We start from the raw sequence: 24,017 nt of genomic DNA on the forward strand, positions 1-24,017 counted from the left end.
AGATACTTGTTAAGGGTCTTAATGGTGTAAAATATGTGCTTTATGTAATTTTCATAATTTAAACATATTTGTGCATGTACAAGTAGGAATAATGAAAAGAAAAACATAACCAATATATAAAGGTATGTAGGGGTCTATATACTGTATATGTATGTAATAGTATAATTTAATATAGTATAGTTTTACTAAATATGTTACTACTACTACCACTACTAATGTTGATATAATAATAATGTAATATATATAATCCAGTACAATGTGCAGTTATATTGTTGTAAAGTACTTGTTTAAATGCACAGCCGGTCAATTAATGATGAAAAATGATTATCCAAAATTTTATGTATATCCACTTTTGTACAAGGAGAAAGATCATTTTATAAAAAAAAATTGCATGGTACAAAACAGCAGTAGCATTACTGGGACTAAAGAAATATTTTATACATACAAATTATGAATTAAACTACAGGTACGTTGTTAGACGTGACTGGTCCCTCTTATACAGTTATTACGGTATTTGGAGCGTCGCAAATCAGCGGTCACTGTCGCTCTCTCGGCGCATAGCTAGCACAAGCTGAACTGCGTAATTTCATGTGTGATGTCGCTGAATACGAAGAGGAGTATCAATGCGGTCTCTACATAGTTTACTTTCTAGAAACACCCTTTAAAAGCTGCAGAGTGATAAAAAGGTTGTGCTGCAGTGGGTACTCATTTCAAAATGAACACCCGGCTGTTAGCTAACAAGCTTATGTAGCAACAAAACGTTTAGATTCATTGCTAGCGAGCTAATCGACCTGTAGATAAATTGTACACACTAATTGATAACATGGCAGAATCATCGCCACTATCAGGGGTTAATGTTGTTTTGGTCATGGCCTATGGAAGTTTGGTAAGGAGCTACGCTACAGTTTTGGTTACTAGCTGTTTAGCACACATTTAATGATGCTGGATTTAAGATCCTGTCCTGTTGTGTTTTGTTTTTGTGTGCAGGTTTTTGTGCTGCTGTTTATCTTCGTCAAAAGGCAAATCATGCGTTTTGCAATGAGATCCCGTCGGGGACCCCATGCACCCATTGGCCACAATGCGCCTAAGGTAAAATTGATCATTTTACATGCCTGGTTTCCCCTCGTGTTGTCAGACAGAAGCTGAATATGCAGCAGCTGATGTTGGTGCAAGAGTTCACGAGTCTATGTATTTTCTATATATATGAATTTACAGGGTTTGAGGGAAGAGATTGACTCCAGGCTGTCCAAAGTCCAAGAGATCTGTTTCGAACCTCGTCTCCTATCAGAAGAAGACGACAGGCTGAAGCAGGGATTGCAGATTAGTCAGTCAATTTTTCAGCTCAACTTGTTGCCACCTGAATGTATTATCACTGCATATTGTCCTTTATTATGTGATCTGAAAACAAAACCCTATTTGTGTTTTGCTCTCTGTACTGTAGGTTGCTACAACTACCTGTACAGAATGAAAGCTCTGGATGCCATCCGTGACTCAGGTGAAACATTAGAATTGCGGGTTAAACTTATTGATTCTGCAGGTACATGCATAATTCTCCTCATCATCACATCACATAACTGATTACATTATTCTCACACTCATTGCCATCGTCATCTAACAAATCCTCTTGTGGAAAAACAGCAGTATACCCTTTCATCAAAAACAATCTTAAATCTGTTCTCCTTTAAACTTTGTGTTTGAAATGATACATTTTTCTCAATGAGTTTACCAAGTCGTGAGTTTGCAGAGTGACAGTTTCCGCGTTGGTAGTATTGAAATGTCATGTTTTCTAACCTTCACTTCTTGTTCCTTCCTGTTTGGTTCTCAGGAATTCCTCTGCAGGAGATAAGCCGCAGTCCTAGTGCGTTTACAGGACGCAACTTCAGGAACTGGCTGCTAGAGTTGCGCAACTCCCACTCTCTGATAAAGAGCAGCCACAGCGCGCTCATTGACCGATTGCTTGAGGGCTACGACAGCGCTCGCCATGGGACTGGGGTGTGTACTCGTGTTTTTGTTGCTGTGTCCGAAATCACCCCCTTGTTCATTCATTTACTACTCCCTATAAATAGACACTCAATATTAAACTCCATAGTGAGCAATAGATTGATCTTTCTCTGACACTTTCCGATCATCATTTTTTGTCATCGCTAACAGCTGTTGAGTCAAACAATGGTGATCTTTACTAATCTGATCTATAAAATACAGTTTTGCATTGTGTGCTTGTTAGCAGAAAGTAATGTACATACAATAGTAACTACTTTTTTTTGTTTCATTGTGGAATTTTTGAGGGCCCAATAAGTGAATACATTTACTTTTATGTTGGACTCAGTGTGTGTGACAATGGTAAGGGATGAAAGGAAAATATAATGGGTTTAACATACAGTATATGCCATTAGCTGTTGTAACATGCTACTGATTTGATTTTAACTCTTCGTTTCAGGTGTTTGGGGAGGCAGAGTTTCTTGAATACCAGCAGGCTCTCAACGAACTAGCTGATGTGTAAGTACTGTCATACTGGTCCAGACTTGACATTGTTAGTCTTGTAAAATTGTTGGTCTGCATTGCTCAAACCAACAGGGTGAGGCGTGGTGCATGCTTTAGCAAGTGATCACCTCAGCAGTTTTAAGTTCTAAAAATAAAGTGTTCACATTGCCAGTCTGCTTTTCATTGATGAACAAAATGGATGATTGACAGTCAGGTTGTACTCATTTTAAATATGTATATTCAAGTGGACGCCATCATCTGTATATATAAATATATAATATGTAATATATTCTGTGCTGTAAAAACATTTACAGCTGAGCAGGCTGGCAGCAAGCTTCATGATGTATTATGCCTTTATCAGTGCAATCACATATAATAAAGGGAAGATCTTCCCTACCTATCTTCTACCTATGTGCACTCATCTTTTCAGCTCGTGACAATCTATTTTTAAACAACTTTCTTCCCACTTCTGTTCAGTGTTACTGCTGCTACTTCACTGCCATTTTATCCATGAATATGATTATTTTACTAGTATTAATCATACATTGTATTTGTCCACTGCCAACCATTTACATCTGTTTTCTGTCTCCTCCCACAGGGTGAAGGCCTATTCCAGCACCACCAGTCTGGACCAGTATCACCAGTCAGCAGCCAAGGACTTGACAGGATCTCCGGTCCGCAGCACTCCTTCCACCATCCAGGTCACCTACCTGCCCTCTACTGGCCAGCGCAGCAAGAGGCCCAAACACTTTCTGGAGCTCAAAAGTTTCAAAGACAACTACAACACACTGGAGAGCACGCTGTGAAACACTGCTGTTACAGACTGTCAGAAAATGTTGGTATGGTGTGTGTGACCATGTCTGCACAATGGTTACACAGCCTACTGAGAAACAATAAATTGTAAGAGGCTGTAACTTTGTTTTCCAACTGAGCTGTAAAACTGTGATCCAAAATTAAGTTTGGGAAAACTTCTATTTTCTATAAGTTAAGTAATTTAAAAGACTTTTTTTTATAACGGCTGTTAAAATCTTGTTGTCACAAGATTTATTTCCTTTCATTATGATGAAGCCCTTATGTGGACGTGTTACACCAATGGCTTTGATTTCATTTTGGACCTAATGAGTGTGTTCAGAGGACAAATGATTGTAGCCAACCTGGCAAGGTTTTCATTGTCATTTTTGTAATAACAGCAAAGTTAATGACAAATCACCTGGATTCATTTTTATTTTTTTCTCAAAAGTCCAAATGTAAATATGGATGTACTTTTTGATTGATTGATTGTGTTTGTAGGGATGTAAGATATTTATATGGACGATTATAACTTATTCAATTGATAATGTGTGATTTTTGTATTTATGTGAGGTTGTATACTTTTGTTGTATGAGATAAAAACCTCACAAACAACAAACATATTCAGTGTCCTCAATATCTCCACTAGGTGGCAGCACAAGGTTGTGGAGTAAAGATGCAAGAACAGAGACGATACAGTAAAGTCTGTGAAACTTCACAAGCACAACAAATGAGTCTGATAAACCGGGCCATTTATTATAATTAAATAAGATTTAACAAAGTTTACAATAAAAGTACACAGTCTGAACTTCGGGGTATCTAACTACAAGGTTCACAGTTAAAGGTAATTCAGTTTATAAAAACGTTCATCCTGGATTGAAACAAAGTATTTTACAGAAAGAAACAGTAAGGTCCATACAAACTGCATAATTATACCAACAAGAAAGTTTATCAGTTAAATCAGAGTTATTGTTATTAAATATGCCACCTTTTAGCACAAAACAGTTTATTATAGTGAGTGTGTTGAGGCAGCACTTGGCAGCGTAGATAAGAATAAAAATTGTAACATCATCCAGCCACTGTCTCTACATGTAGCCTCCATTAAGTATTTTCCAGCATAAGTAAAACAAAGAAGGTCAAAATTCTAATATGTAAAATAACATTCTAATGTCAGAGAAATATATGAAGTTAAACATAAATCATACTGCTGACATAGCTAACTACATGCCTGCCATTGGCAATGTGGTGCAAAGCACTGAGGAATTTGACCCCGAACCCTGATGCTTAGGATTGTGGTTGAGCAGGCTGTGGCATGAAGAAGTGCTGAAAACACCCAACACAACATGATTATTTGTACATTTATCCAAGTGTATGTGACATAGAGACATCAACAATAATAACTGTTAATAATCTCAAACTGCTTATTTTATATTGTTAATGGAAGAGAAGTGGAGGTGGATAACTTAACAACATTGGGAACTTTACTGAGCTCTTGCTACTGCCACTAGAACTTTGAGACTTGCTGACACAGGACATAGTCTACTGCTCAGTAAACTGTACAGTAATTCATCTAAAAAGGTTCAGTAAAATTCTTTGCATTGCACAGCTCCTTCTTTGTTTCCTTTTTAGGATTTCTCCTATGTTTGTATCCTAGATTCAATTCTCTCTTACTTTACCTGTTTTGATTCTGTATGGCTGAGAAATTTTCTGCAGACCTACGTTTTATATACCGGTAGCTGGTTAAATATATATTTACAGTTTTTTTGTTTTACTTCTGATCATTCCTTTGGTTGACACTCCATTCAGGACTTGATCTCAATGACTTTGATGAACGGGAGGACCTTGTTGGTCTGTGTTGTCGGTGTGAGTGGTTTACTGTACAGAGGGGGATAAAAAAAATGAAAAATTAATGTTATGAAGTTTACGTGGACATTTAACTATAGCACAAGCAGTAGACAGATACTCCCAATAGGATGAAATTAGCTGTGGCAAAGAAAATGAGCAGAAATGGAAATGGGGAAAAAAAGTAATTGGTCACCTGTAAACGACCTCTGGCTTATTCTCATTGGACGTCAGGGGTGGAGGATTCTGGCCTGCCAGGAAGTACTCCATGTGGTCATGCATTTCTCTGTTCTGCAAAGCAAAAGGTGTAATAAACATTAATGTGTGTGTCCTTTAGGATTCTTTTTCTAGGCTAAAGCACAGATTCACACAAAAAAAATATTCTCAATAACATGTCTAAGTAGGAACAAGCCTTTAGTGGATTCATTTATATATTTTTAATGAATGCAGGGATATGCAGCTCCTGACCTCAGCTTCCAGGAAAGCCACCTTCTCCTCCAGATCCCTGATGACTCGATCTCTCTCTTGCATGATAGTCCGGGAGTTCTGCAGCTGTTTTACAGACAAAGCAAACAAACACAAACAAACAATGTCAGACGCTCAGGAGAAACAGAACTCATTTTTTCCTCAACAAGAGCAGATGCAGCATCACTTATTCATGACAAGTGAGTTTTGTTTCACCACACGTTTCCTCTCAGCTCCACTCCCTCATATCAATAACACTTTATGTGTCCGCCTCCTCAAAATCTAATTTCCTTATTAATGGCTTCCTGTGTGCTTGTGGCCAGAAGAGGCATAATTTGCATTGTGTGTGTGTGTGTGTGTGTGTGTGTGTGTGTGTGTGTGTGTGTGTCTGTGTGCACCTTGCACCACTAGGCAACCTGCTTGTGTATATAAATACCTGTTCGATCATGTGGCGGACCTTCCTCTGCTGACTCTTTAACATGTCGTCAAGGTGATGAATCTTTTCTCTCAGCATGGCTACCTCCTTCTCCAGCTCTACAACCCTGCAAATGCACATGTGAGGACACTCAGTTATACTAATAGCCAGTTGACACATATGAAGTATAAAGCCATACACTAAGAAAGCTACTGGACAAAATATTTTTGTAATTCTGACTAGAGGGGCATCATGTTAATTGTATGATTTGTATTTTGGGAAGTTGTTAATAGATAATCAACCTATCAAACTCATATTTAGGGATATGTTCTCTGATAGTGGATAAATTTGACTATATTTGCATTGGTATCTATTAAAACTAACCGTGAAACAAAGTTTTTCCACCTTTTTGGCTTGTTAACAACAACAAAAACTTTTAGGTTTTATTCAAACCAATGATTGTACTTTACTATCTCACCTCTGCTCCTTCTCCCCCCCCTCCTCACTGCCTGCTTTAAGCTGCAGCAGCTCTGCCTCCCCTGCCGCCATCTTGTCTTTGAGGATGCCACTCTCGATCTCCATGTTTCCCAGCAGCCTCTGCAGCTCCTCCACCTGCTGACCTCTCTCCTTTGACTGCTCCTCCGCCTTCTGCAGCCTATTTGACTGCTCAACCAGGCGAGATTGATGCTCACTGGACTCCGCCTGTGAGGGAAGGCACAGAGTGAGAACTGCTTTGGGATTTCCTACATTAGGTAATGATAGATACACTTGGTTTATTACAACTTGGCTCTCATCTTAATAGTTCTGGTTATTTTTTCTGTTGGTTATGTTAACATGTTGCACACTTAACTAGTGAGATTTGACAACACAGCTTCATGACTAACAAAATCCAGTGGAGACACGAGTGGTCTGGTGATTTGACTTGTTTTAAAACAAGATGACAGTGTAGCCAGATTATCTGAACCCCTTTATTTGGAGGTAAAAACTAAAGCGAGTGCACCTGAAATACTGCATAGTTTGGCTGATAATTTTTCTGTTTGCCTTCAGATTATGTCTGTCTTTCCTGGAGGTTTTTTTGATTGTGGTTTTTTTGCCCAATCAGACACCTTTTTTAGCAGATTTGAGGCTTTCCCAGATCTTCCTGATTATCTTGGTTAGAATATTACTGAAGCCATTAGGAATAATGGATAAAACCACAAAAAACTGAGCTTGAATAACATGTCCCTCTTTCCGTTTTTTTCACCTATTAATGCAAGATAACTTATTATTACATGAGCTGTGTCCCAAATCCTTTCTAGATACCAAATGTATGTAGGTTTTAAGTATATAGGTGTATATAGATGTTCATATTGGAAAATATTTGATTTTTTTGTGTGCTGTTGATGTACACTACACCCCCACAATGCAATGTAAAAGCTGCTGACCACCTGACCAGTGTTCTAATCAGCCAGGATAATTGAAAGCACCTGTGCAGGTAGGCAGGCCCTTTAAGAGGTCCATTCATTTTTCTTGTCAGTGTGAGCTGTTCAGCACATGTTAGAGAGCGCAATGTTGGTGTTGTAATATTCGCCCTGCCCCTTTTTTATGCTGTCTAAATCATGACATGTTGATGAGTGGAAATTAAGATTAACAAAATAATTTGATATGAGTAAATGTTCTACCTAAATGGTTTGACGTGTCTGTCTGTTGCATCAATGTAATTGTGTTTCTGCCTCTAAAACAATAAAGAGGGCAAAGACGATAGGGAAAGCACATGAAAGATCAGCCTGTGATGACATCAGCGGGCAGTGTCCCTACATGACCTGACAGATGAATGTATTGTAGAGCAAAGACGCAACCAGTGGAGGATCACAGGATGAAAGATGAAATCCAAAGATAACACTGAGAGATAATGAGGATGATTAAAGGAACGAGAGAGCAGCAGCAGGGTGAGTCATAGCTGCAGACAGGAAATCGTGTCATGTTACTCATCTCGTGAGACAAACCTGCAGTCTCTCTCTCTCCTCTTGATGCTTCCTCTCCATGTCCTTCAGCTGCGCATACAGACGCTTGGTCACCTCCCTGAGCTTTACACTCTCCTCCTGAGTATCTGCAACCTGAGAGCGCAGGCAGACAGAAAGTGACAAGCTCAATTAGGTTTAATCTGGCAAACTACTTGAACCTGAGGGCAAGACAGGAGCTAACAAACAGATAAGAGAGGCTGCTGACGGGCCATTTTCTACATGTTTCAAAGGTTGTTTGGTCTAGCCTGTGGTCACAAAAGCATTTAGACAAGAAGCTGGGCGTCTGTTAAATTGCGCCGAGGTAATCTTTTATCTTGGAGCTGTCCGTTAGGTGGACAAAATCTCCCTCCTAGACAAACCGGATACTTTCCAATGCTGTGTAATCTGACACTACTTAGAAAGGAGGGCAGCGTAAATTGACCCTAGCTTACCTACATACAACACAAACAGGTCACTGTGTATGGATAGCCACAATGCACACATATTCCCTCCCTGCTCTCACACTACTTCCTTGGTAGATGATGGTGTTGTGTTACAGGAAATGTTATGATGTACTGAGTATCGAATAATGCATGTGAAATACAATATTGTGCGTGTGTGAGCGCCATTAGTCACAATGTAAGTGATCCCTTTAGCTGTGTGTGTCATGAGCTTTGTTATCAGCTTCACAGAGTCTGGCACCATTTTCTGTAGAACAGCAGGCATTTGGCTGGCATGTGCAGGAAACAGCTGGAGGGCCAGACATTTTTTCCATTATGAATGTTATGCCTGTCATTTGAATGCAAATTTGAATGTATTCAAGTTAGTTCTACCTGAAATTGGTTCCTGACACTTCCCATGGTTCATTCATATGAAACCGATGAATAAACAAGTCATAAAAACCACAGTAAATACTCTTCTGAAGATGTTAGAGAAGGCTAATTTGTGATTAGCTTACATGAACATCTGACTCAATGAGAACAGTGTTGTCATTGGAGACAGCTGGTTGGTTGCTGGGCATGATGACTCTGAAGCCATTGGCTGGATACTGAAGGAGAGAGCGGCTGGTTAGTAGGTTTAATGATGTATTTCTCATTTCACTCATAAAATGTGCAAATGTGCTACTGTGGCTAAAAGACATCAAAGCTCTACAACTTGAAAAACATATTCACCACTTTTTTTTTTTTTTTTATTGAAAATCAAAAACTGAAATCTCTCAGGGCAATTTTATCCTTTAAAAAATGTAATCAATTAAATCTTAAAGGGGTCTGAATACTTTAAGTACATCTCATACAGAAAAAATGCAAATAAATAAAACACAAGAAAATGAAAACACATTCATCAATTCACCAACAAAGAACACATACGCAACATAAAGCAACACACTGCCAATAGAGAAACATGTCAAGTCATACGCAACAGTTAGTTGTGTTAGGCTAATGCTAGGTGTACAGCCATTATCTGCAATGATACAGGAATTATGAAATCAAAACAGACATTGTTAGCTCATGTTCCTCAATTCAGAGTCACCTGAAACGTCTGTTATGTTGTGTGTAACTTGTAGCATTTCTGCATTTTCAGTGTGTCTTCATGTATGTATATGTGCCCAATTAATGATTGTGTTTCTTTATTTGGTTTTGTTTTATTTATTATTCTCTAAATGTCATGTATGTACATATTGTCTTAATTTTCTGGAGATTTTTTGTCTATTTGCTTTGTTGTTTCCTAAAGCAGCATTGTGTTGAGTTCTCTAATCCATCGTTAAGTACACTCCATTAGGCCTGCAACTAAGTAACTAAAGATTATTTTAATTATTGATTAAGCCATCAAGTATTCTTAGCATCAATTCCTTGGTCTACGGAATTCAAGAAGATACTCCTCACAACTCCTTTTCAATTTGCTGGTTTTGTCCAACCAACGACCCAAAACCTAAATATAATCAATTTACAGTGATTACACACCAGAGGAAAGCAGAAAATCCTCACATGGAGAAGATACAAATAGCAAATAAAAGATAAATCAAGTAATTATAATAATATAATAATTGCTGTCAATTAATGTTCTAGTTATTTACAAAAACCATCTGTTGCAGCACTGCACTCAGAAATCCATTTTTAAGGTGAATGCAGAGGGTGTGTACCTTGTTGTTGTTATTATTCTGCCTGGCCGCCATCTGCTCTCTCAGAGTCTTCAGACAGTACCTCACCTAGGAGCGAAAACACATCACGTATTGAAAAAATGTGTTTTGCAGAAACACCACTATACCCCTCACCTCATTCAACCCAGCTATTTGAGTCCAACATCCTAAAAAACACACACACACACACACACACACACACACACAAGTGTTCTCCACTATTCTATGGGAAGTTGCTCAGCTCCGTTTGTCACACACCTCCTGAATCTGTGACACCTCGTCTGTTAGCATCCTGACACTCTGTGCTGTCTCTGGACGGGCTTCGAGGTAAACCTAGGTAACACAGTGGTACGAGTGTATTAGATAATACAAGTGAATGTAGTTCAGATAAGCATGAAGGGTCAGCTGGCTGAATACAACTCTTCACCATTACAGAAAAACAAGCTCAAATACCTTGATGACTTCGACTTCTACGTCTGTTGGGGTGACGAGTTCAAGTGTTTCTTCCTGCTCTTCTGGTTTTTGTGGCAGCACTACTGCTATGCTGTTCTCCTTCATTCAGTTAAAAAAAAAAGAAGTTTAGTAAACATCCCACAATGTGCTATTTTCTTTCATTTCAGTAAAAGAAATGATAAAATTATTTCCCCCTTTCATGTTGTACCTTGTTGTTGAGTCGCTCTGAGGTACAGCCTGACTGGTCCTGATCTTGTAGATTGAGTCTAAGCCGCCTGCATTGGCCCTGAAATGAAAGATGAGAGGATAAGAGAAACTAGATGAATAAATGGAGCGGGAGGGGGATTATGAGAAAGGCAACCAATGAAGAGAAAGAAGAGGTGCTCAAAATGAAAGTCACCAGTGAAATAGAGGGTGGAGCATGGAAAAAGGGGGGGGGGGGCTTTTTGCCATAAACCTTCCCCATACTGAAGTTCCTCTGTGGATGCCACACAGTTAGACTGTAAAACCTAGCAACAGACACTGAGGAAATATTTCCACTGAATCCTCAGGGCTCAGTCTGATGACTGTGACCAAACACTCCACTACACTCACTGTAGAAAATGAAACCAGTCCAGTCCAGAAGAGGCCAAAAATATCAACACTCAAAGCATCCGTGACTACTGAGTCACTCTCAACTGAACTTTGTTGCCTTGGCAACAAAAACAAATTGAAAGAATTGTGTTGTGCTTTGACAATGTCACTGTAAAACAGAGTATTTATAGAAAATAGTTTTGTTAACAACACATAAAGACTGGTAATTCTATTTTATGATCTACTTTTATAGGTATGTGTATTCAATTCAATTCTCTATGTATGTATTGTATTCTATCTCCATGTATTGTTTTATATTTGTTATGTATGTATTCTATCGCTATTCTCTAGGTATGTGTCTTCTATTCGATCGATTCTGTCGGTATGTGTAATCTATTCTCGTCTCTTTTGTGGTTGTCCACATTCTATTATAATGGGTTCTGTATTAATGGGAATTCTAATCTATTCTATTCTGTACGTACATGTCGGTGAATGAGTGACATAAGGAGGACATGGTGTTTCCAGCTTTCTTTTGTAGATGACGTGCTCCTCTTTCAACTTTAGCTTTAATACTGTGGATCATTTCTTCACAACAATGACTCATTCATAGCTTGTGATCTTGGTTTGGATTCTAACTTCTTTATGGCTCCTTTATTTTGTTGATTCTAAGATGTTTATCGCTCAGTTAAGCATAAACATTTCCTGATAACATGGAGTCACCCCTGTTATTGACTGCAGGCTTTCCCTGGAAGTCCACACTGTTCTTATCATAGCTGTTGAAGTTCACATCCTAATTCAGTGTTACTGATTGCTTAATGTTGTATAACTATCTATCCAGAACTATCAGATCACTCACTGAGAATGGCCTAATGTTGGCACAAACAAAGTACAAAACTCTGTAAACTGTAAAACATATTTAATTGTCAGACAAACTTTCTTGACCTGTGGTTATTCAGACTTTAAATAGATAATATTGCAACAGTGTAATGGGAAGATAAAAAAATGTCTGGGTCTAGATGAGAAATGTATAGTTTAATACACAACATACAGCAGTTGAAAACCTAAATTTAATTTCCCTAAATATTCCCTGGTATGATCACAGTTTTTACATAACAAAGAACAAAAATAATAATAATAATAATAAAAAAGTATTCTCTCCAAAGCAAACAAAAACGTTCTTAATCCTCCTGGACAACACCCATTTAAGTAAGTGCAGGTAAAACTCTACACTAGTTGTTTTGCTTTTTCTCTGAATGTGCAAAGAAAACTAACCATTTCGCTCTTTGACAAATCCACTTCAGTTGGAGGATAAAAGTCCAGGTGCAGGGGAGTTATGTAACATGGCTGATCTTTATCTGATCACCAACCTGAACCATCCTTAATCCTTAACTCCACAGGGGTGTTGTGTTTATATATTTGTATGCATGTGTCTGCGTATGTGCTTTTATATGACGCACTGTAGCTGTATGCAGTGTGGCTCCAGCCTACAGTACATGAGGTAAAGACTGAATTGCTGTTATCTGTCATGATTTGAGGCAGATTTACAGAGTAAATGATCTATTATCTTAACTTCTTTGTTGATTTAATTTATAGTATTGTTAGAATATACCAATAATACTCAATTAGTTTTCCTCTAAGTGACTACAATGTTGCACGTTGGTTTGTTTTTCTTCTATAGAATATATAGCTTTGGAAAACACCAGGTGTTTACAGTTGCTACTGCTCAGTGGTGTCACACTGGTGGTAGCTGAAACTTTGCTCATAAAAGTGTGTTTTCCAGAACTAGCTTTTTATTTTCTGTCAGGAAGGTATTTTTACAAGTTTCACAGGTAGGTGTGACTCTTGCATGTTGCATAAAATGCAAGAGAACCAGATGTTGTTCCCCTGTCCTAAATCACGCTAACAGACATCATGAGTCTTCTCTGTGTCAGGCCTTTCACCTGCATGATGTTTTACATTCACACACTTTATGCCGTATAACATCATGTTTTGATGAAACCTTGTTTGGTCAATGTCACCTGGTAAACTGCAGAAACATTTTGACATAAAGCACACTGATGCTGCTCACACATTGTTCCATCTGTACACTTAATGAAGCCACTTTACACACCTTTAATGACACCTGTGGTTACAGTGCAGGAATGATAAAGAGGCAATGACACATTCTCCACATGCCACAGTCTGTTGTCAGCTTTAAGTGTGAAGATAATGCCACAATAACAACTTCAACAGTACACATGTTGGTGACATTATGTGGCACCACATGTGAACTTGTAACTTGGAGTTTATACCTCAGAAGTACTTTTGATCAAGACAATTATCAATAAAACACAATCATACACAAGAAGAAATAAAAAGGTATATCTGAATGTAGAAAGTATTCCAATCAGAATAAGACATTTTGCAGTTGCTCCTTTTGTTTCACGCTTGTGAAATAGAACACCAGACAACAAACTTGTTGAATTCAACCCCTCTTCCTTTCCTGAGAAAAGCCGCTTGATAAATCCAGCTTCCAAGTAACAACGTCACAGAGCAAATATGTCAACACATATTAAGTGTCGGCTTATTTGTATTCTGTCATCAGGTCACATCAAACTGAGAAAAGCCCTCATTAACTCAACAGTAGTGTAGCTGAATGTTACAGCTTTATGTGGCAACTTTGTCCAACCGACAGAAACACCTTAGACAAAGACTCAAAAAATACTTCTGCATTTTAATGACATTTAACAGTTGACTTGTTGGCTGGATCAAGAAAGAGGCTGAGGACAGAAGTAACAACACTGTTATCCTCATTTAATATTAACAAAACATGCATCGATTCCTGTGCAGCACTACAGTTTCACATCAGTGTACTACAGATCTGAAACACACAAGGATGAAGAGTCTGTTACAACACTGGCTAAAAAAAAAGAAAGAAACTGAGCACGTGAAAGTGATCACAAAACTGTGCTCGTGTTAATGAGACAGTGAGTTACCTAAGCTGGGAGAGATGTCTCTGGCCACTGTTGTGTGTCAGATTCATATCAAATATCAAGAAAATAACTGAAAAAAGATACATGCTGTAGATCAAAGAACATGTGCTTTTAATTGTTTTGTACTTTGCGTGCGTTTGTGTGTGTGTGTGTGTGTGTGTGTGTGTGTGTGTGTGTGTGCGCGCACCACTGTGACACATAAATAAACCTGCGTGTGAATGGGTGGAAACAGTTTTAGAGCGCGTGTGAACATGCCTACCATAAGTCATGTAAACACACAATATGACAAAAGAACGAAGAGTGGCAACCCAGAACATCACATGGGAGTAGCACATTTGGTTACTTACGTAAGCAACCAGTTCTCTGCTTTACAAGTCAAACACAGGGCAAATGGTTTAGTTTGAATGGCAGTTCTTTGTGCGTAATTGCAGTCTGAAAACCATCAAAGCCGAGGCAGTGACAGGCTGGCCAAAATTTCACTCTGTGATCTGAGGGAGCAACAGCTCCAGCGCTCCTTTGTCCCAGAGACACAGAGAGGAACATGGTGCAGACACACCCTGGGAGGTGGATACCATATACAAAAACACAATGTTCTGCTCCTCACCACACGCTGTTCTTCACTGTTTGTTTGGCAACAGCTCCATAGACACATTTACATTTCAGTCATGTAGTTGACACAGAGCTTCAAAATAAATAGATCAGCAATAAGTTACCAGTCTGCTACTTCTTCCTAAAAAATAAAGTTTAAAAGTTTAAAGTTTTAAACGAATGATAGGTATGTTGTGGTAGTCAAATCAATTCATACTACTATCTCTGACTCAATCTATGTTAAGTCCATTAAACCTTTTTAAGTGCTGGTTAAAATGCCTTTAAGGTGCTGCATCTTCCCTGTGGAATTGCTATTCCACACAACAAATGGCAAATAGAAATGTAAAAAACTGCAGACTACAATATAACCATTAGATCAAAATGGGCTGGTACAAACACTGAATGCTAAACAGCAAAACAATCACTGCTTATCATCAAATTGTCACCAAATTTCAGAAAACCAAAAGTTTGATGCATCATTACTTCAAAATCTTTGACTCACCTACAGTGGCCAGGTCAACCTCACAGCACCATGAAAACATTCCCAACTAATGATTATGATTGAAAGCAGGATTGAATAACAACCACTCCCATGAAAGGTGCTTATTAGGTGTCATTACAGGCCAAATAGCATGTGCTTGAAATAAAACATTGAATCACTGCATATTTTCGAAGTTCTGACCTGTCCGTTTTTTTATAAGCTCTGATGTAACAACTCTCACTCTTAATCATGTGCTGACAGGGAAAATACAACAGACAGAAAATGAGTACAATAACGAATATGAGGGTATCTTTTAAGTAAACAGGTTGTACTGCATGTAACAGTAAAGTGCATTATCACCTCAACTAAATGCCTCTTTGTCCTAATCCACATTTGCTCTCTGCAGCCCGGGTGTGTGCAAAATCATACTTTTCTGATGTACAGTATATAATGGAATCAGCCCTTTTATCTGCTCAATACACTCACATGGCAATAGATATCTGTCTCCAGTGTCAAGGCAAATAGGTAGAAACTTCTGAGAGCTGTTCCTCCAGGCTTGTCTGTGCAGTTCATGGAACACTTAATTTCCATTTCTACTGCATTTACAATTCATTTTAAAACAGTGAAAACACAGACTGCAAGGTTAATTGGTATCCCCTGGGTTTTCCATATCTTATATAACATGAGTATTATATTTGCAATTAACACATTTAATATTAATTTTGTTAGAATCAACCTGCAGCATAATGAGATAATATGATCACCAGTCATTGAGGTGTTCAGTTGTGGTTCCATTACAGTTGACTGATTCTCCCTCTGAGGTATGAATCCATATTAAATTAGATTTCCATGAGTTTGATAGATCAAAACACAAACTCCACACATCAACTGGTCATTTAGTCAACTTCATGCTAAATGTTTACATGCAGACACTGCAAATAATCTATAATACTCCATGTTTAATCTAGGTAATCAATGATTTATGAAAAAAAAACTGCATTTGACCAAACAATTTACTAATATTTAGTCAGTCTTCACATGCTATGCTATGTGCAATCAATGTGATCAAAGAATGGCAGTCGAAGCAGCTTCCACAGATGATTGTAAGCCTACATACCTTGCTCACACGTCATGAGAGTGTCTCTGAATAAGTGCGCTGCAAAACAATGACCTCAAATCGATTCGATGTGTACTGTTATTATTCACCAGAGGCAAAATGAAGCGTTAAAATAAACATTCTGGATAATAATCCACCACTGGAGGCACCTATTTAGTGCCACAGGTCAGCTGTTTATCTTAGCAGCAGTAGTGAACCATGAGGGAGGGTCTGGTTTCTGTCTCTGGTGTGCTGTTTTCACTGTATTAGACAGTGCGGGAGGACAGAGCACTGTTATACAGTAGCAGTATTTTTACTGCAACTCCTGCTTACAGAATCTGAGGCAGAAGTACCACTAAGGAATTCAGAGTAGAGTACAAATCACTAAAGTAGAACTGCATGGAGGAGATAACAGATGAATGGTGTAGTTAAGAGTAAGAAGAACTGTTTAGAGCATAGCAGAGAAAAATAGAGCACAGTAGAGGAGATACTATAGTATTTGACAGTCAGGTTATCAGGGAATATAATCAACAGTACTGCAGATCAGACCACTCATACTGGATTAGAAAATGTAAAAAAAAAAAAAAAACAGTTACAAACAAAGCTGTCCAACCCGACTCATGTTTACAGATTTGGAGGTGACATCACTACTTTACCTCAACGTTTGGGCTACAGGAGCCTCCTCATTAATACAGCGACCTCCCACAACCAATACAGGACCAGCCAATTCCAGTTACTGAGCAACAAACTGATTAGAGATGATATCACCGCTGTGAACAGCTAAATGATTCTAAAGAACAACAAATGCGAATGCAAAAGTGAAAATGAATAAAAGATCAACCAAACATAGCTGTAAATCTGTGCACTGAATCATTCCAACAAGCTCAAAGGAGAAAATTGAAGGACAATAAAATGATTTGTGAAGATTCAGAGATAGCAGATCACTGTTTGCAGCAATACAGCAGTATCTGAAGTAATGTCCCAAGTACCAGAGTTCACAGCCAAGTGTGAAATCCATCCATCTCTGACTTCAGTCAAAACAAAATAGTTTTATTACTAAGCAACACAACTGCACAACTGAATGATAAGGAACATCATAAAACACTTAAAATAACATGGTAACTTGCTGATATCAGCAGAAGTCCTGCTCCACACCACCACGCATGTTAACTATAGACTCTTCCTTTCTCATTAATACCAACACTATGCGTCATCATTACGAGAGAAACTGAATCACTTATCCATGGCATAACTGACAAATCAAATAGGAGGTAGCTCTACAAAGGTTTAAACTTTCTATTTGCCTGATAAACTCAGTGGTAATGTTTTCATTCAGGTGCTCTGTGTCAAATAATATATAATGAGGATGAATTCAGATTCACACAAACTCAGATTGAACAAAATGATGATGTCTTTAGTGTCTCTTTTTGGCCTTGCTTAAATGGTGTGTGGGAAACTAAGCCTTGGTTTTAAGTGTGACAAGATAAAACACGTCACTTTAATTCATCAAGCAGACAAAACTCCAACCACTCCAAGTACCATCGTGCACGTCACACTCTACAACCCCAAATGCAAATCCTTTATCTCACAAAAAGCACTCTGATATCTACCTGGGCAGACGAAGTTGTCTGGGACTCTTCCCAATGATGTTCACACAGCTGCGATCCAGACCTGTCTGTGTCTGTGTGACTAAGTGTGCGGGAAGCCACTGCTGTCTTGCCTTACATGGCTGGGTGAGGCTCCACCAGCTGCCCAACCCTTTTTTCCTCCCTTTTCTCCCCAGTCACAGAGCTACAGTGCCAGTCCAAGGAGGCATGTAGTTGTTTGCCTCCCCTGCAGGGCTGCAATGCCACATACACAATGGAAAGAACTAGAAGGAACATTTCCACTTGTTATATAATACACAGCCCCGGATAAAGAAGTTTGTTGATGGTGAATCTACACTACACAGTCATGTTTGACGGTCACATATTAACTCTACAGCCTGATAATTTGACTGAATTTCCGATTCAAAGTAAATGACTGACTAGGTTAAACCTCAATACTTAGCCTAAATGTATGGAATCGATACAGAACTTATTTATTTAGGACAACATGTGACAAACAGATAAAACTGTGGAATTTATCTGGCACATTGTGACAGTGATAGGTAGCAGGACTCTGAGGAATGTTTGGTGCGAGTTACATAATAGAGATTAATGAGGCGCCTTTATATAACTGTCTCTGGCGTGGTGAGTGTGTGCAGTATAAACAAAACTCTGCAAACAAAAGTCAAATGCCACACTCCAAATATGTTCATGTCTGTGTGTGTCTCTAACCATCTGAAACATCAGAAGTTAAACTTCCATCAATGGAACTTATCATAGGTGTTGTTCAAGTCCTTTGTTGCTTCCCTTGAGCCAGGGTTGTAATAATGTTAAGGATAATCATTAGTAGCAACCCTAGCTATGTCTATAAATAGTCCAAAACAAACATTTCACAGAGTTCCAGATGATGCCTTTAAATTCACAACCAAAGACATTCAATTTATAATTATACAAAACCAATAAAAGTCAAGCACTGTCACACTTTAAAAGCTGTTGATTAGGTTTCTGTCAGATGACTAATAGTTTCATCATTTCTATATTATATTCTACATGTAGGACTTGTCTGAATTTTTTTTAAACCAGTTTTGTGTTTTGTATGTTTACATATATATATATATATATATATATATATATTTAATTGCTTATCCTTTTATCGACATGTGAGCAGTGCAAACATGTCATTTTGCCCATGTTGGTTTCATACACAAGAGGCTTAGAGTGCATCTCTCTTATGTAGCCATGTAGGTATACTGTAGAGTTGACAAAACACCCATTACAATCCAGCTAAGCTGTTTTAATAATATCTTTCCCTGAAATATTCTTGCTCTTCCCAGCGGGTTCTCACGCTATGACACAACACACATTAACGAAAATGTAATTTGTCAAGATCAGGAAGAAAACAATTAAACTCCTAAGTGGAATGAAATAGGTTTTCCTTATGAAAGCAACAAGCGGTGGGGTTTGCAGAACAGGATGCAAGAGAGGTCAAAGCTCATGTTGACAGTGCAATCACAGGACTGACTGTAAAACACATTCCTCTGCAATCAGTGACTAGTGAAAATGCGTTTTCACATCTTAAAGAGAAATTGAAGTGATGAATTCATAGTAACAACCTGAACAAGCCCTTATTCAGTCTTAAAGGGCCTCACAACAATCTACATCAGAGATGAGCTCTAAAAATCCAACAGGATCCTCAACTTAATCGTTTGTTTGAGCTAATCAAATCTGTCAGAGCCAAAAATGTTTTTGTACCATGTGTGTATTTGTCTGGACATGAACATGTATTTCTCCTCTTCCTGCCAGATGTCTATATAAATAAATGATCTGTTCATTCATGCCACCATCCTGGTGCACAGGATGCCATTGTGACAATACATAACACTTACTAACTCAATGGTTTAAGCCAACAGATTCTTTTAATTTACTATTTCAATGATTGCAAGTTATGTATTGCTTAATCTGTCATCTAACAAATTCTGGTTCATGCCACTTTTTAAATAGTCATCATACTTTGATAGTTACAGGGAAGTCTTAACGACAGCAATGCGCATCAAACCGTGAAAGAGCAGGTTATGCACAGACTGGATAAAAAACATGATTTGACTGCCAATGAAAGGATGACATTTCTATTCAACTACACACCCAGCACATCTCGGTACAATGGCTTCTTTGGAGGACTTGGCACAGAAATCTCTGCAAATTCTACATTCGAGAATGTCAGGTCAAATGTTTTCTCCACTGAGCCTTCACAACAGATTCACTTATTAAAGGTCTAGAATGACTTTAAATGTTTGAATTATTTATAAGCACTAAAACATGGCTGGAGGCAGTAATTATTTATTTTACTTCTAATGAAATTAGTAGTAGGGTGGCTCAGACTTCAAGTGCAAAAGAGCTTTAGACCCGCTTTCCTCTTCTGTAAACACATTTAAAATGATCTGATATGGGCTCCACATCAAAGGCATAGAGCAGGTTAAAGTTCAGTGAAAGTGCAATGTATACAGTGACACATACAGTATACTGCAGTCACTGTAGGAAAAGTTCATGACAGACAGTAAGTGATGTGATGATTATGTAATCCCGCAGTCACACCTGCTATTTGACCTGCATGAGTAAGTACTAAAGGGACAAAGGACGATTTGATATTATTTGATATAGCTCTTGCAGAAGATAAGGGGCATCAAGTAAGCTGAACTCACACACAAATCGCAGTCATTTGATTTAAATTTAGCCACATTTTAAATAAGAGCTAATACCATCAAACTGAAATACTACAGCCCAAAGCTCATACTGTATCAGGTGCATACTGTAAAAGATAATACAGTCACATGACACACACTGTGTGTTGCCTCTGCAATTGCATATAGGCTGTGTTGAAATGTAACGTGTATTATCAATGGTTGCGTTATCCAAACAGTAAACACTGGTTGTGTTGAATCTGGCGACTGTGATATAACTTTTCTGGAGGATTAAAAAAAAAAAAAAAAAAATCACGTGAAAAATTTACGTTGGATTAAAACGCACATGCAGGACTGTTCTCATAAATTTTGCTTTCATATATGAACACTTTGATTTTTCTACAGTGTATTCTGACGTTGGTGAAAGGCGAGTTTCTGCATTTTCTTGGCTTTGTTTCAAAAGTCACATGTAGGCCATATATATATATATATACACAGTATAGCTGCTAAATGTCATTTAAATGTCGAGTTCACTTTCATACGTTCATATGGGAAATATATTAAGTATTTGAACTTCAAACATACCGATCAGAATGTATTTAACAGGGGAGTCTGCGTAGAGGCCAATTAACGATATCTATCGCAGCTGTGAAACTCTCTTTCCATTGTGATACACAGGAGATGAAAAGCGGGAGTAAGTAGCTCTTAACAGTTTACTGAGCACCACAGATGCAGCTCTGTTACACCTGACAGGGATTCAACCCTGTCTCTTGGGATGAAAACAGTTAAACTGGTTTTAATCATTACTCACGTTAGCTTTGTTGTCCTTCGCTCCATTTTCCACAGGCTGCTTCACGCCACCGCTCATCTTCTCAGCGGAAAATGAAGCCAAGACATAAAAAGGAAAAAAAAAAAAAACGTTTCAGAGAAAGATGTTTTTTATTCCTATCTGTCCTTCGCCTCACCTCCTACTCCTACTCCTCGCAAAGAAGTGTTAAATACTTCAACAGGAACGCGGAGAGAAGTGAAAGGACACCTGGACCCTGCTCTGCCCTGCTCTGCTCTGCTCCCTCTCTCCCTCCCTCTTCACTTCTTCGCCTGGCCAGGTAGTAAAGTTGAACCCTGCAGCTCCTCTACATGCCTGCACCTAATTTAAATGGAATGTCCTGAATCATAAATCAGGATGGAGGAGGCAGAAATTACTGCACACAGTCTTCGTCATTTCAAACTTGGTCGCTCTATTTTTCTCTGTATTTCGCTTTTATTCTTGATGTCTTTTTTTTATTATTTTCACATCTTTTAACAGTTCTGTTTTGTATTACATTCGTTCATTTTTTTCCCTTCCTTTGATAATGACGGTGGTTATAAAGTGGCGACTGTGCATAGATTTAACTTAAAATTGAATCTACTTGTAAATTGTATATGTATTTTTATTTTATTTACTGTACATGTATCCTCTTTCTACCTACGTCCCTGGCCTTTTTCTTTTTCTGCTACAATGCTAAATTTCTTCTCGTCTTGTCTTGGTGGTAGTAAAAATGCTTCATAATACATCACAATTGGTTGTCAGTACATACTACAAATTCAAGGTAGATAACAGAATTAATTCAATCAAAATTTATCTCTGGGTTCTATAGGGGTGAGAATGACTGAAGAGCACATATGGCTGAAATAAAACTGTGTCTGACCTCAGAGAAGCTGATGACCCCTCCATCCGGCAGACACTTTGTGTGATTGCTGCTGAACCACAGCATTTTGCCCTCAGTCACCTGCCTGATCTTCTTCCAGATTGATCCCATATGCGTTCTCTCTTCATCTGTCTTGTTTCAACAAATTTTGTTCAACGTCTCCCTCATTTTCCAGTAATTTCTCTGTTAGTAACACCACAGCACCAGGAACCTTCCAGTGTCTGTGATCTGCTTCCTCTCTACTGCAGCTAATTCTGTGTCAAGCCTGCAAATAGGATATAACCCTGTTTGATAACAGTCCTGTCACATGTCAGGTGGCTCTGGTGCCACTTACACTCTTAATTGTTTTCCTGTTGGGCCTCTGAACTCATTTACCTTTGGCAGCATATGGCTTTAAACCTTTTGTGACATGCCTGGCACATGAGCCCAGAGAAAGTGTCCCACTTTCAGCTTTTGACAATGTAGCTGTGACAATGTGAGAGCATTGTGAACTTCGCTGAATTAATGGATCAAACCAGTGAGAAATAAGTGGTGTTACTTTCATTAACAGTTCAACATGTTTTAACATAAATTCACATAAAAAGCTGTTAAAACTCATTTGAAGGTTTAACCTTTGTGACGACACACTGTATTTTTCATTTCTTGTTATTACTTGCTTTCAGACGGGTGTGGCATAACATGAAAGTGGGGGCGATTACCACAGGAAGACCAGAGTCTAATTCCCAGGTAAGTTAAGTGTTTTTTCCGCTCTGGCTGAGATCATGCAATTATGTTTTACATCTTTGATTTTTAAGAGCTACTTGTTCTGTGACATCTAAATAAAAGTAGCGACTTTGTACACAACACTGAAATACAATTAGCTACTGTAAATACTGCTGTACTGCACTGCTTTGTGTGAGGCACCTATCAGGGTAAATAGACTACTGGTGAGAATGACAGAAACTCAAAAGGCAGCTCACTTTGAAAAGCACAGCCTTAAGTAAACATGCACTGGTTCTATAGATTAATGGCTTGGGCGTCGAATAGCAGGCACCTTTCTATTCTGTACATTGTAAAGTGTGACTGTTATTTTAAACCAAATTTTCCATTGACAGGGATGAATGTCATGAAGTTGGGGTAAATCTGTGTTTAGGTATATATTAGTGCAGTATATTCTCTATCTAATTTGTGTTATTGTAGTATTTGTGTACATTTTATGAATGACATTCTCATTCCTCCTGTCTTCCTCTGAGGTTTTAAAGGAGGATAACAGCATGGATCAGTGCTGGCGCAGAACAACATTTCTGCATTGTCATTGTAATTCACAACCAGCAACATGAATGCTGACCACTCAAGTTGTAAAGCTGCTGCTTACTTTCTCACACATCGCGACGGTACACTCATACCACTAATACTTTCAGTTCTGCAAATAATATGATGAGCTACAGTAAAATATAGAAAAGCTACATCATTCATTACAGGGACTGAACTCCAAATCCAGATCTAATTAGACACATGGTCATTTATTTTGGCTGATTGACACACTGAAATGCATATTCGGTATTTATAGTTGTCATTGGATACTTTACTATCTAGAATAATGAAAGACAACATAAAGTGTTCCTAAGGAGGAAGGAGGCATAGAGGTTAGACGAGGTGGAGTCATGATTACAGCTTGATGTCTTCCGTAATTACAGTAAACCAACTAAGGATTACAGACTCTGAGTCTCTAAGGGGGAAACTCAGCCAGAGCTAAAAGAACCACACTGCTCACTCGCTTCAGACAGGAAGCTCAGAAAAAGAATCTAGATT

General features: G+C 38.4%; 2 protein-coding genes across 4 annotated transcripts; one reads left to right on the forward strand and one right to left on the reverse strand.

Annotated features, from left to right (window-relative positions):
• Positions 1-523: 523 nt before the first annotated feature.
• Positions 524-3,861, forward strand: cunh1orf43 (chromosome unknown C1orf43 homolog). Its single transcript, XM_022747313.1, has 7 exons — positions 524-886; positions 988-1,089; positions 1,216-1,324; positions 1,442-1,495; positions 1,826-1,992; positions 2,438-2,496; positions 3,080-3,861. The coding sequence occupies exons 1-7, from the start codon at positions 824-826 to the stop codon at positions 3,285-3,287; spliced, it is 762 nt and encodes a 253-aa protein (XP_022603034.1). The 5' UTR covers positions 524-823; the 3' UTR covers positions 3,288-3,861.
• Positions 3,862-4,005: 144 nt separating this feature from the next.
• Positions 4,006-22,452, reverse strand: LOC111223168 (tuftelin-like). 3 transcript variants are annotated; one of them, XM_022747205.1, is made up of 13 exons: positions 22,227-22,452; positions 21,350-21,406; positions 10,773-10,850; positions 10,565-10,663; positions 10,370-10,444; positions 10,115-10,180; positions 8,933-9,022; positions 7,978-8,088; positions 6,471-6,694; positions 6,014-6,119; positions 5,581-5,664; positions 5,309-5,403; positions 4,006-5,145 (listed from the first exon to the last, which is right to left on the reverse strand). In XM_022747205.1, exons 1-13 carry the CDS (start codon positions 22,335-22,337, stop codon positions 5,073-5,075), a joined length of 1,269 nt encoding a protein of 422 aa, XP_022602926.1. In that variant the 5' UTR covers positions 22,338-22,452; the 3' UTR covers positions 4,006-5,072. The 3 variants fall into 3 exon arrangements, with proteins under 3 accessions (XP_022602926.1, XP_022602927.1, XP_022602928.1); XM_022747206.1 differs by lacking the exon at positions 8,933-9,022; XM_022747207.1 differs by lacking the exons at positions 21,350-21,406; positions 22,227-22,452 and adding an exon at positions 17,885-17,964.
• Positions 22,453-24,017: the final 1,565 nt, after the last annotated feature.

The sequence above is a fragment of the Seriola dumerili genome, unplaced genomic scaffold (assembly GCF_002260705.1).
Source record: "Seriola dumerili isolate Sdu_G_001 unplaced genomic scaffold, Sdu_1.0 BDQW01000110.1, whole genome shotgun sequence".
Classification (NCBI taxonomy): Eukaryota; Metazoa; Chordata; class Actinopteri; order Carangiformes; family Carangidae; genus Seriola; species Seriola dumerili.

Coding starts and splice junctions, on each gene's coding strand:
- cunh1orf43 (XM_022747313.1), top strand. CDS start 824: ATGGCAGAATCATCGCCACTATCAGGGGTTAATGTTGTTTTGGTCATG. Junction 887..987: donor TCATGGCCTATGGAAGTTTG/GTAAGGAGCTAC, acceptor TTTTGTGTGCAG/GTTTTTGTGCTGCTGTTTAT. Junction 1,325..1,441: donor GAAGCAGGGATTGCAGATTA/GTCAGTCAATTT, acceptor TCTGTACTGTAG/GTTGCTACAACTACCTGTAC.
- LOC111223168 (XM_022747205.1), bottom strand. CDS start 22,337: ATGGGATCAATCTGGAAGAAGATCAGGCAGGTGACTGAGGGCAAAATG. Junction 21,407..22,226: donor GGGTCATCAGCTTCTCTGAG/GTCAGACACAGT, acceptor TCCGCTGAGAAG/ATGAGCGGTGGCGTGAAGCA. Junction 8,089..8,932: donor TCATTGAGTCAGATGTTCAT/GTAAGCTAATCA, acceptor CTGCGCTCTCAG/GTTGCAGATACTCAGGAGGA.